The sequence below is a fragment of the Musca domestica genome, unplaced genomic scaffold, assembly GCF_030504385.1.
Source record: "Musca domestica strain aabys unplaced genomic scaffold, Musca_domestica.polishedcontigs.V.1.1 30, whole genome shotgun sequence".
In the NCBI taxonomy this organism is placed as follows: Eukaryota; Metazoa; Arthropoda; class Insecta; order Diptera; family Muscidae; genus Musca; species Musca domestica.
In genome coordinates this window covers 5,291,906-5,305,868 of record NW_026712300.1, presented here as the reverse complement: position 1 = coordinate 5,305,868, position 13,963 = coordinate 5,291,906, and the positions used below count along the sequence as shown (strand labels likewise).

The window sequence follows — 13,963 nt, the reverse complement described above, 5'->3', positions numbered from 1 at the left end:
CTATCCTTCTCCGAATCTCAAAACTGATGTCATTTGTTTTGTTTATGGCGGTACCGAGGTAGTTAAAGTCACTGACTACCTCAAAGCTGTAGTTTTCAAGTCCCACAGTTGGTCCTAGTCTACTGGACGTCTTGCGCGTTGATACCATCAGCTTGGTCCTCTCGCCATTTACTGCCAGACCCACTTTGGCAGACTCCTTCCCAATTTGTTCAATGGTGGCTGTTACCGCTCTCAATGTTCGACCAATTATGTCGATGTCATCGGCTTATGCGAGCAACACTTTTAATACACAACATACTGTGTATTAAAAGTGAACAAACAACAATCATATTTTTTAAAAATAAAATTAGGAAGGAACTTATGTCGTTCGGATTTAAGTTTGCACATTATTCACCTCGTTACACAAATGCACTCTTCAAATATAACCTTGCTGGATTCGGATTAAGCTTAAACATTGTAATTCAACATACGTACATGACGACAACATACTGTTGAAAAAGTCTTCGAAATTTCAAAAGGTGATTTTTTTCATTCCGACGTATCATCAATGTATACGTATAATAGTTTTTGGAGTTGAAACTTTTATATGTTTCAAGTCTTTAATTTTATTTTAAGAACTTATTTAATTCCAGTTAGCTCTGTGGTGAATTTGGCCTCCAACAATTACAATTGCCACATTGTCGATAATCGGTGCATTGAATCGTCTTTTATGTTATCCAACCGTTGTGCTATCAGCTTTAATAACAACTCTGATGGCATTCTGAACAATCAAGCTAATTCATTGTGTCTTTTTGACAAACCCTTTTCGATAACTTCTCCTCATTCCATGAAAAATGTTGGGGGCAACTTTTTGTGATGTATTGAGTTTTGAATTTCAGTGTAGTTTATAATTTGTTAATTAGTTAAAATGAAACACACAAATTACCTATTTTGGGAAAACAAGAAAGGCAAAAAAAAAGTTTCTCATTGATTGTTCAAAGAGTCGGTGATCGGTGATCATACATTATCCCCCCACCATGACATAGTATTGACCTCCTTTCCTCAACTCCTTGGCAAGGTTTTCACTGGCCCATATAACATAGACAACCTCCGTTAGATGTCCTCAAGGCCAGTAAATAATCGGCCTTAGCGTCATATTTCTGAGTAGTATCGCCACCAATGTCAATTTGTGTTTAGGTGTTGCCTATTGAATCTACCGGTGCAGCCTGTTGTTAGGAATGTCATGAGAGGGGTCTTCTATTATTGGGTCATCGTGCGGATGATATGGGAGCTCAGTCGTGATGAGAGGTTTTGCCTTTAAGGCGGTCGTATCACTCGTATTAGACTTGTATAATTTTTAACTTGGTAAACCTATGTTCCTCAAGGAGGGAAGACCTTAAGCCAAGCCTTCTTAAGGATAAATATGATATCCTGGATATCACTGAAGCTTGGTTTAATAGGGATCTGAGGGTGGCATGCGTCTACACGCCAATGTTCAACACACGAACTATTTCTGTCGGTATTAAAAACAAATCCCATGTGACTAGTACTATCTTATTTTCATAAGCATCCATACAAGTTTTCCTTCTATAGCAGAACAAAACGTTTATGAGTGATTAGAAACTTCGACACCATTTCCCTAGCCTCAACATAGGTTTTCTTTGTCAAGCAAAACAAGTTTTGTGGATGGAAGTTCCAAAGATAAAAGCCGCAATGTTTTTAGACACACAAAGGAAAACTAATGTGATAGAAAGAAGATTAAATAACTTCTCAAACATTTAATAAAGGAAAATCAAAAATAACAAGTAAGTTCGGCCGGACCGAACTTTGAATACCCTCCACCATTTGGAACGCATTTAAATTTTTAAAAAAATAAAATCCGTTAAAAATTCTGTTAACATTTTGTCATATGCCATTACCATATTCAAATTCGAAACTTGAAATAAACGGTGAATAATGTAGCTAAAAGCTTTAAAATACCGTATATAGGTAGGTACCGTTATATCAGAGCTATGCGAAGATCTGGACCTGTATAGAAAATTTTCTGTCACAGGCTTCAGCATCCATTCCGAACTTCAAATACGACATCTCAAACAATTTCGGTAAGTATTGTACTGATATATGGGGCCTATACGAAGACATGGACCTGTATACACAATTTTCTGTCACAGACTGTGGTTCCCATCACGAACTCCTAATGCATAATTTGAAACTACTCCTTTAAATAATGTCGTTAAAATCATTAAAATACAGAATATAGGGAGGTACCGTTCTATGGGGGCTATTCGAAGACGTGGACTCGCATAGACAATCTTCTGTCTTAGGCAATAGTATCTGTTTAACTACAATTTAACTTAATTTCTTTAAAATACAGCCCTTTGCTCTTTTTCTTCAATTTGTCCAATACCATTTTATTCAACTTTGAACTTTCGTTCAAAGTTAGTGATGACAAATTGTAACGAGTAAATATGATCAATTCGCGCCTCTCTATGGCATCTAGGCTTGCTCGCTACTTTTTAGTGACTTGTTATTCGGATTTTCGTCCAGCTAACAACACCGATTGTAAAAAGGTAAATAATATTAGTATTTCGACTAATATTTATAATAAAACCGCCAATTTTTATTATACAAAAATTCTCATTATTTTTGTTTTATTTTTCTTTTATTCATTTTCGCTGCTCCGCAACATTTTTGGTCTCTTCGAGCCGAGATACGTGCTAGCCTGTGCCTCTTTTGTTTTTGCAAAGGTTTGACTTCGTCAAAACAATCAACATCTACCCAGTGCCTACCATCACACACTCGCAGCCTACTTATCCATCCCTTCATTTATATTCTTTAAAACAGATACATCACTAAAAAGGTACGTACCGTCTATTTAATGAGCATAAACCGCGAGTGTTTCGTTTTGAAATAAAAATTAATTGGAAAAACAACGAACATAGTGCTTAACTACGGTCGGTTTTACAAGTGTCCGTCGGTAGAACGAAATTGTCATATATTTTCAACACTGCCGTTTTGTTAATTCGTGTAATAATTCTCTTCAAGAATATACGCGCTCTTGGTGAAGAAAACTAAATAAAAAGTGCAATACATAAGCAGTGATCAGTGATCTTTATTGTGGTTGTGTTTGGTTATTTTGTGATCTTTGCATAAAGAAGAACAAAATAAACAATAACAACATTACTGTTGGATATCACAACAACAATACAATCACATAATAGTGCTGTGTACTCTGTGGTTGGTTGAATTGTAATAGGTAATCAGTAACCAACTACAGGGTGTAATAGGTCTGTTCGTGCAAAAATTGGAAAATTAGTTTATTAGGTCTATTACCTCCGAATATTAGCACATTTTTGACACTTGAAGAAGTTAGCAATACTATCTATCCATGGTGGATGACATTCTTACACACGATGGATGATATTCATTCACGTGAATTGATATTTAGCTGCCCACTCTGATCATGAATCGTCTTTTCAGTGACGATTTCAAATAATTCCGGATCTGTTGATTGCAACGTATCTCACCTGGTGTTTTACAATGAAATCCACTAACATTTTTTCTAGCAATAAATGATATATAATTTCGGCCTACTCTGGATTAAAGGTGAAAGTTATAAATATATATGGACGACCGTAATTCCTAACATAAATCACAACATACTTACTTACTTACTTAGCTGGCTCGAGACAGAACATTTGTTCCATAAGCCGAGTTTAGAAAAGATTTCCAGGCGCGTCGGTCTTGTGCGCAGTTTTTCCAATTTGAAAGACCATGTTCCGATATATTGTCTTCTACTAGGTCTTTCCATCTAATTCTTGGCCTTGCGCAGATGCTTCAGATCCATACAACAGCACGGGTTGTATCAGTGTCTTGTAGAGTGTGAGTTTGGTCTGGCGAGATGTGGCCTTGTTTCTGAACTGCTTACATATACCATAGTAGCATCTATTGGCCAACACTATTCTTCTCCGAATCTCAAAACTGATGTCATTTGTTTTGTTTATGGCGGTACCGAGGTAGTTAAAGTCACTGACTGGTCCGAGTCTACTGGACGTCTTGCGCGTTGATACCATCAGCTTGGTCTTCTCGCCATTTACTGCCAAACCCACTTTGGCAGACTCCTTCTCAATTTGTTTAAAGGTGGCTGTTACCGCTCTCAATGTTCGACCAATTATGTCGATGTCATCGGCTTAGGCGAGCAACACTTTTAATACACAACATACTGTGTATTAAAAGTGAACAAACAACAATCATATTTTTTAAAAACAAAATTAAGAAGAACTAATGTCGTTCGGATTTAAGTTTGCACATTATTCAACTTGTCACACAAATGCACTCGTCAAATATAACCTTGCTGGTTTCGGATTAAGCTTAAATATTGTAATTTAACATACATACATGACGACAACATACTGTTGAAAAAGTCTTCGAAATTTTAAAAGGTGACTTTTTTCATTCGGACGTATCATTAATGTATTCGTATAATAGTTTTTGGAGTTAAAACTTTTTTATGTTTCAAGTCTTTAATTTTATTTTAAGAACTTATTTAATTCCAGTTAGCTCTGTGGTGAATTTCGTCTCCAACAATTACAATTGCCACATTGTCGATAATCGGCGCATTGAATCGTCTTTTATGTTGTCCTACCATTGTGCTATCAGCTTTAAAAACAACTCTGATGGCATTCTATCCAATGCTGTTCTGAACAATCTAGCTAATTCATTGTGTCTTTTTGACAAACCCTTTTCGATAACTTCTCCTCATTCCATGAAAAATGTTAGCGGCAACTTTTTGTGATGTATTGAGTTTTGAATTTCAGTGTAGTTTATAATTTGTTAATTAGTTAAAATGAAACACACAAATTAACTATTTTGGGAAAACAAGAAAGTGAAAAACAAAAGTTTCCCCATTGATTGTTCAAAGAGTCGGTGATCATACATTATCCCCCCACCATGACATATTGACCACCTTTCCTCAACTCCTTGGCAAGGTTTTCACTGGCCCATATAACATAGACAACCTCCGTTAGATGTCCTCAAGACCAGTAAATAATCGGCCTTCGCGTCATATTTCTGAGTAGTATCGCCACCAATATCAATTTGTGTTTAGGTGTTGCCTATTGAATCTACCGCTGCAGCCGGTTGTTAGGAATGTCATGAGAGGGGTCTTCTATTATTGGGTCATCATGAGAGATTTGCCTTTAAGGCTGTCGTATCACTCGTATTAGACTTGTATAATTTTTAACTTGGTAAACCTATGTTCCTTAAGGAGGGAAGACCTTAAGCCAAGCCTTCTTAAGGATAAATATGATATCCTGGATATCACTGAAGCTTGGTTTAATAGGGATCTGAGGGTGGCATGCGTCTACACGCCAATGTTCAACACACGAACTATTTCTGTCGGTATGAAAACCAAATCCCATGTGATTAGTACTATTTTATTTTCATAGGCATTCATACAAGTTTTCCTTCTATAGCAGAATATGACGTTTATGAGTGATTAGAAACTTCGACACCATTTCCCTACCCTCAACATAGGTTTTCTTTGTCAAGCAAAACAAGTTTAGTGACAATAATCTAAAACAAATATATAAGTGATGGAAGTTCCAAATATAAAAGCCGCAATGTTTTAAGACACACAAAGGAAAACTAATGTGATAGAAAGAAGATTAAATAACTTCTCAAACATTTAATAAAGGAAAAATAACAAGTAAGTTCGTATATAGGGAGGTACCGTTATATCAGAGCTATGCGAAGACCTGGACCTGCATAGAAAATTTTCTGTCACAGGCTTCAGCATCCATTCCGAACTTCAAATACGACATCTCAAACAACTTCGGTAAGTATTGCACCTAAAATTGACAAAATACCGAATATAGGAAGGTACTGATATATGGGGCCTATACGAAGACATGGACCTGTATACACAATTTTCTGTCACAAACTGTGGTTCCCATCACGAACTCCTAATGCATAATTTGAAACTACTCCGTTGAATAATGTCGCTAAAATCATTAAAATACAGAATATAGGGATGTACCGTTCTATGGGGGCTATTCGAAGACGTGGACTTGCATAGACAATCTTCTGCCTTAGGCAATAGTATCTGTATAAGTTCGATACGTTCCACCACAACTTTCCAATGCTCGATCAATCACGGATGCTGATTGGGGCACAGGCATCTCCTCTTCAACTCCCCTAGCGGAGACCGTAGTGAGCGGATCGTCGCTGGACATTGGTTGTTGTCGGTAGGCTCACCTTGCTCTCATTGGAAGTAGTTGTAGTTGTAATTGTAGACAGACGTGGGACCCTCAGCGGTCACTCAGAACCATTGCGTTCACTTGTCTTGCAGAAATGAAAGAACAAACACACGGCCTCTGTCGCCACCCCAAGTACTTAAGGTAATTTGTCTTTGAAAAGAAAGAACACCAATAAAGGCATGAATTTAATTTAGAATATACTAATTATTTCTTGTGTTTTATTTCTTCTATATTTTCTTTCTTTTACACACCACACGCGCGAATCACCCGCACCACATCTCTCACCATCACGTCGCATTCTAATCTCACATAATAACTCTGGGGAGTTTTGTTGTTGCTACCGCTGTCGAAGCCTTCCCCCCCACTCCCCCAAGTTAAACATTGGTCCTTCGAGCCGGATAGAAGCCTGTTGTCTTGCGTTTGTCGTTGCTCCCTTTTATTTGCATGGAGATTACTTGGATCATCTCTCATCATCATAATCATCAACATACATAAGACTAAAAACCAGGTACGTAAATTCAGATCTCTATTTGAAGTGAGCTACCCGCGTTTGTTAGTGCGTATGTTAATTGTTTTTATTCGAAACTACATAATATTGGTCGTTTTTCAATCACCCTTCGCGTGTGTCATTGTAATTCAAATACAGTCCACTATTGTTGCATTAAATTGCATTCGTTGTACTGATCATCCTTCGTCGCGGTGATCATACATTTGCCTTTCGTTAAAGAACAAGTCAGTTGGTCGACTTATATTAACACTTCTTGTGTTAATTAAGTGCATTCCCCTACAACAAGTAGTTCTGTCGTTGTAAAAATAATTAGCTTTCTTTGTACTGATCATCCGTCGTCGCGTTGATCATACAAAAAGATTTGGTACTCTTGTTTCGCTTCGTTCATTTGTTTCGTTTTCTAACTCTCATTTCAAATGAACACTTTGTGAGAAAAGAAAGTCTCATTTGACAAAAAATTGTTCCCCTCGTTGTTGCTCTACTCCCTCGCCTTAGTTGAAGAAAAATTTGCACCACCACATTGGTAAATCACCACAGCATACATTCACATTCTTTTATATTTGGTCGTTTGGTTTATTTGTTGTTCAATTTCTCACCAACCAAACGTTCGCAGTTGCTATCCCCCTTTACGTTTCAAAGGTTGAGCCCTTTAACGAGAATTGTTTGTTTCTAATTAGCAATAACAACACACTTGTAATAACAGTGCATCCATCTGTCGGTTGGTTACTTTGTCGTCGTCGCATTTATTGTTGTTGCAATTCTTCATCGTTTGTTTCTAACCATCGATCAATTCTCACTTGAGAATTTGCATTGCCCAAAATTGCAACAAAAATACTTCATCATTCCACGCGCCATTTTTAGCGTCGGTTTGATGTACAGTAAAAATAACAACAAATTGTTTTGATCTCCAACTCTCACTGTTGGATCGTTTGTGGCGTCGCTTGTTGTGTGGGTACGTAACTGCTTACGCATAGTAATTTCTCTGCCAACGTCGCCTGTGTTTTATTCCTCTTTGTGCGATATCCGTTGTTGGTTCGGCACAGTGGGGTAAAACATCATAATTTGTGAATTTTTTTAATTTATTTCAGAAATTATTTTTCGATAATTTTCTGAAATATTTTTGACTAGTAGTAGGGTTTTTGGAATTTTTTGATAAATTCACCCTACATTCGGCATTCTTTGCAGATATATTTAGCGAAACATATTGGTGAAAATTAATCGTTAATTTTGGTTAATTTTACAACATTTTTAGATTTTGTTTAACTTCTGCTTGCAATTGCAACTCTATGTAGGGTTTTTGGAATTTTTTGACAAATTCACCCTACATTCGGCATTCTGTGCATATATTTAAGCAGCACATATTAGTTGAATCTGTTTGTTTTTGTGGCTATTTCGTAATTGTTTGGGTAAATAAATCACAGTTGTTTACAGGGTTTGGGTATTTTTACAGGGTTTGGGTATTTTAGAATACACCCTACTTTCGGCATTTTCATTCATTTTCTTAATTTATTGATATGGGAGCAATTTTAGTAATATTTGTCACATAGGAAAAGATTTTCTTAATTTCTCTTCTATTGAGCCCTGCTATATCCTCAATATTTATAACTTTTTGAAGTATCTGAAGGTTTTCAGTTTTGGAAATTTGCCATTTCCATTCAATAATAGCAAACTTTGTCTGATTTATCTTACTTTTGCATACTGTTTGTATTGTTTTTGTTATAAATTTAGCAACACAATGTCGATCACTCCGCTCACACGTTTTACTAGAGCCGCTGACATTGTTCTGAAGAGTGTAGACTATTTTGAACAAATTGATGCCACACATTTCACAGTTTGTAGCCTCGAAATTCGTCTATCAGAAATTCGAGAATTGTGGGATAAGGTCTTGCACACTTACACTGAGTGCAAAAACTACCTCACGGCATCCGAGACTGCACAGTTTGAAAATATTGATGTCGTTGAGATTAAATTCAATAGTACTTTTATTGCATATCATTGGTGTTTGACTACTATCAACAAGCACCTCGATCGCCTCAAATTTCCAAATAGTGATAATAGCCCTCCTGCTGTAACTTCTCAGTCTTCTCCTTGTGATAATTGTATTTCTGCAACTAATGCTAATGTTACACAACCTTTAGGCTTGCTTTTGAGCGAACCTAACGTATCGGTTCCTGTGCAGTCTGTTTCTCCACCCGTTGATACTTTCTCCAAGTCTTCTGTCAGTAATATGTGCTCCAATCCACCTTTCGATAGTCATTGTTACATGTTGCCAACTCTAGATATCGAAGTATTTGATGGTGATTTTGACTCTTGGCCCACATTTCGTGATTTGTTCACAACTCTGTATGTGAAAAATGCACGCCTTTCAGAAATTGAACGTGTATGTCATCTTCGACAGAAGACTACCGGTGAGGCTCGAGAAATCATTAGCAGATTTCCACTAACTAATAGTAGTTTCCATTTAGCTTGGAAAGCTTTGTCGGATGCATATGATAATAAGCGCATCTTGGTAAATAGTCACATTAAACATTTATTCGAGCTTCCTACGTTTGAAAAAGAGAACTGCTATTCTTTGAAAATTATTCAAAATGGAATAAATAGTTGTCTTGCTGCAATGGCCGTCTATGACGTCCCCACGGATCAGTGGGATCCAATTATTGTATATATTTGTTTGCAGCGCTTGCCCTTAAACACCTTGACTTTGTGGGAGCAAAGTATCAAAAATAAGTCGTTGTTGCCTTCCTGGCCAGACCTAGATACTTTTCTCACAGAAAGAATACAAACTTTACAATGTATTCAAAATTTGTGTAAAAATCCACCCACCAACGTTGCTTCTCCCAACTCCTCGTTGTCATCAAAGAATGTTACTTCTAGATCTACAAAGAAATCGTTGTTGCCAAAAAGCGTTGAACTTTTTTGCTGCTCCACTAGATCGTTGGCATCAGAGCATGTTTGTACATCTAGTTTCACCATTAAAAAGCCATTGGCACATGGGCCAAAATCTGTGCGTGTCCCTCGGTTACTAATTTATTGTCGAATAGTAATTGTCCCATTTGTTCTAAACAGAGTCATGTTCTTCGACTCTGCCCAACTTTTATAAATCTTTCGTTTGAGGACAAATTTTCGATTGTCAAGAAGAATAGGTGTTGTATAAATTGCCTATCTCGTGGTCATGCTGTTAAAAATTGTCACAGCACAAATAGTTGCAAATAGTGCAAACAAAGGCATCACAGCCTCCTTCACCGGCCACAAATTAGTAGAGTTGTTTCAACATCGCAAAAAGTAGTTTTGTAATCTAAGAAGGTACCTCCGGCTTTTACCAAAGTCAAAAGTCGAGGTCCAAATCCCCCTCCGACTTTTACGAAGGTCAAAATTCGAGTTCCAAAGCCCTCTAAAGCGCGCCCTCTCTCTGCAAAAAATAATTGGAACAGCCAGTCTCCCAACACCATTGATGATAATGTGCTCTTGGGAACTGCACTAGTTAATATGATTCATAATGGAAAAAGTCATACTGCTCGTGCTATAGTAGACCCTTCTTCTAAGGTATCAATTGTTATCAAGAAACTCAAAAATGCACTTGGCATTACAACTCGTGTTTTAGAAAAATCTAAATATAAAAAGGAAGTTTGCTCTCTGAAGTTGTCCTCTCCTAAAAATGCATCTAAGACTGTAGAAACGAATGCATTAGTCTTACCAAACGTTAAGGGGAAGTTTTTTTCGTCACCATCTATTAGCAATTTGAAGACTCGGATTCCTAACTTAGATTTAGCGGATTCTTTCGATAATAGCTCAATAGATTTGTTACTTGGCGCTGACTTGTATCCTAGAATTTTAGAAGCTGAACCTCCAAAAATATTTTTGGATTCATTGCTGGCCCAAAAGTCTATTTTCGGGTATATCCTTACCGGTTCAGTACCTCCCGCGACTGTAACCTAATCTTGCATCAAGAATTGAAATCGACCAATTTAGAAAAGAATCGTAGCATTTATAATTGGCATTTGCTGAAAACATTATTTGCGCTAAACATTGAAATTGTAGACTGAATCTATCGGTAATTCGGTAATCGCTTTGATGAAAATACGAAAATCTGCAACTATAGCTCACTTAGGAATCTGAATTTACGTTCTCTCCTAACTTATAATAAAGTTATATTAATTGCTAGACTCGTAGTTCTAGCAAGGGGGCCGGAATGTATAAGTTCGATACGTTCCACCACAATGCTCGATCAATCACGGATGCTGATTGGGGCACAGGCATCTCCTCTACAACTCCCCTGGCGGAGACCGTAGTGAGCGGATCGTCGCTGGGCATTGGTTGTTGTCGGTAGGCTTACCTTGCTCTCATTGGAAGTAGTTGTAATTGTAGACAGACGTGGGACCCTCAGCGGTCACTCAGAACCATTGCGTTCACTTGTCTTGCAGAAATGAAAGAACAAACACACGGTCTCTGTCGCCACCCCAAGTACTTAAGGTAATTTGTCTTTGAAAAGAAAGAACACCAATAAAGGCATGAATTTAATTTAGAATATACTAATTATTTCTTGTGTTTTATTTCTTTTATATTTTCTTTCTTTTACACACCACACGCGCGAATCACCCGCACCACATCTCTCACCATCACATCGCATTCTAATCTCACATAATAACTCTGGGGAGTTTTGTTGTTGCTACCGCTGTCGAAGCCTTCCCCCCACTCCCCTGAGTTAAACAGTATCTGTTTAACTACAATTTAACTTAATTTCTTAAAAATACAACCCTTTGTTTTTTCCTTCAATTTGTCCAATACCATTTTATTCAACTTTGAACTTTCGTTTGAACTTTGTGATTTGAACTTTAGTGATGACAAATTGTAACGAGTAAAGATGATCAATTCGCGCCTCTCTATGGCATCTAGACTTGCTCGCTACTTTTTAGTGACTTGTTATTCGGATTTTCGTCCAGCTAACAGCATCGTTTCACAACACCGATTGTAAAAAGGTAAATAATATTAGTTTTTCGACTAATATTTATAATAAAACCGCCAATTTTTATTATACAAAAATTCTCATTATTTTTGTTTTATTTTTCTTTTATTCATTTTCGCTGCTCCGCAACATTTTTGGTCTCTTCGATCCGAGATACGGGCTAACCTGTGTCTCTTTTGTTTTTGCAAAGTTTTGACTTCGTCAAAACAACCAACATCTACCCAGTGCCTACCACCGCACACTCGCAGCCTACTTATCCATCCCTTCATTTATATTTTTAAAACAAATACATCACTAAAAATGTACGTACCGTCTATTTAATGAGCATAAACCGCGAGTATTTCGTTTTGAAATAAAAATTAAATTACAAAAACAACGAACATAGTGCTTAACTACGGTCGGTTTTACAAGTGTCCGTCGTTAGAACGAAATTGTCATATATTTTCAACACTGCCGGTTTGTTAATTCGTGTAATAATTCTCTTCAAGAATATTACACCCTTAATATACGCTCTCTTAGTGAAGAAAACTAAATAAAAAGTGCAATACATAAGCAGTGATCAGTGATCTTTATTGTGGTTGTGTTTGGTTATTTTGTGATCTTTGCATAAAGAAGAACAAAATAAACAATAACAACATTGCTGTTGGATATCACAAGAACAATACAATCACTTAATAGTGATGTGTACTCTGTGGTTGGTTGATTTGTAATAGGTAATTAGTAACCAACTACAGGCTGTAATAGGTCTGCTCGTTCAAAAATTGGAAAATTTGTTTATTAGGTCTGTTCGGACCAAAAATTAAATTATTTTTTTTGTAAACATACGGTTCTGTTGGAAATAGTTCAGGTCCGCATAGAGTGTTTCGATATTTAATAATAATATGCGTTATTATTATATAGTATAAAATTATAAATTAAATATTTTTTATTTTTTAAATATTTATTTGAATATTTGTCCTTTTTGGGAAAAATAATTATTATTTTGAACTGTAGCGTGCATCTTACAGTCCGTGCACCATACAGTCAGTAATAAATATTGATTTTTATTGTTTTTTGGCGATTTGTTTTGGCGTTTTAATTATTTCTTTTCGGAAATAATTTTGTTGTGTATATTTCGATACACAAATCAAATTCTCTGTATTTTTCGATACACTGAGAAAAAATCGTGTAGTTTTCTGCACACAACGAAACATACTTTGCCAAATTTGCAAAAACTTGTTCAAGTTTTTTTAAAGATATACTTTTTAATACTCATAAAAAACCAGGTGTGTATTATTCGATACACAGTGAAAATCTTTTCGATTTTCATTACACCGAGAAAATTTATTGACATTTTCTCATTACTTTTTTATTGAAATTTTTAAAAACAAAAAAATTATTTTCTTATTTGCGTGTTGTATTTGTTAGCATTCACTAACAAAAAAAAAAAAAACATATTCGCGCTCTTCTAATATTTGCAATATAAATATAAATAATTCCAGTCAATTTTCGTTGAGTTTAACCAATTTTTAGTTGGTTCACACTGATATTTTCAGATTTGCGATTTTTAAATTCATTTCTTGTTCTCTTTGGCTGAATTCATACAGCTTTCTAATTCACAATGCCACTATTTCCACTTGATTTCTTTATCAGAGCTTCTGATGCTCTGGTAAAATTTGAAGCCAACTTTATTTCGTCGTTGCTTCAATAAATCGTAAATTGGACCAATTACGTACCTTACAAAAAAATTCTAACCCTTCGTTAATTCAGTCTCAACGTTCGAATTCACGGGCTTCCCAGATAGGTGTTCATAGTGTTAACGTGACTAGCACTCTTCGAGTTGGTTCTCCCCCTCTGGCAGAACTTTTATCTCTGTCTGGCGTTTCGCGCTATACGGAACCGTCAGTTGAAGTTTTCGCTTCAAATGACAATGTGATGCATAGTCTGAATCTACCACCATGTAATATAGATGTTTTCAACGGCGATTTCCTTTCTTGGTCTACCTTTAGGGATCTTTTCTCTGCGATATACATCAACAACAGTCGACTTAGTAACATTGAAAAATTATGTTATTTACTTAAGAAAACCAGTAGGGAAGCAAAAGACATCATTTCAAAGTTTCCGCTGACACAGAAAAGTTTCGCTTTAGCGTGGCAGGCCTTAAAAAGACATATGGCAATGTCCGAATCTTGGTTAACAACCAACTGAAATTGCTCTTTGATCTTCCAGTTCTCGATAATAAGTCTAGTGCTGGTTTAAAAAATCGGCGAAAAACAG

General features: G+C 36.4%; 1 protein-coding gene across 1 annotated transcript; it reads right to left on the bottom strand.

Annotated features, from left to right (window-relative positions):
- Positions 1 to 461: 461 nt before the first annotated feature.
- On the bottom strand, positions 462 to 4,627 carry LOC131803479 (uncharacterized). Its single transcript, XM_059124839.1, has 3 exons — positions 4,541 to 4,627; positions 3,651 to 3,658; positions 462 to 597 (listed from the first exon to the last, which is right to left on the bottom strand). The coding sequence occupies exons 1-3, from the start codon at positions 4,625 to 4,627 to the stop codon at positions 462 to 464; spliced, it is 231 nt and encodes a 76-aa protein (XP_058980822.1).
- Between the last annotated feature and the right edge of the window lie 9,336 nt (positions 4,628 to 13,963).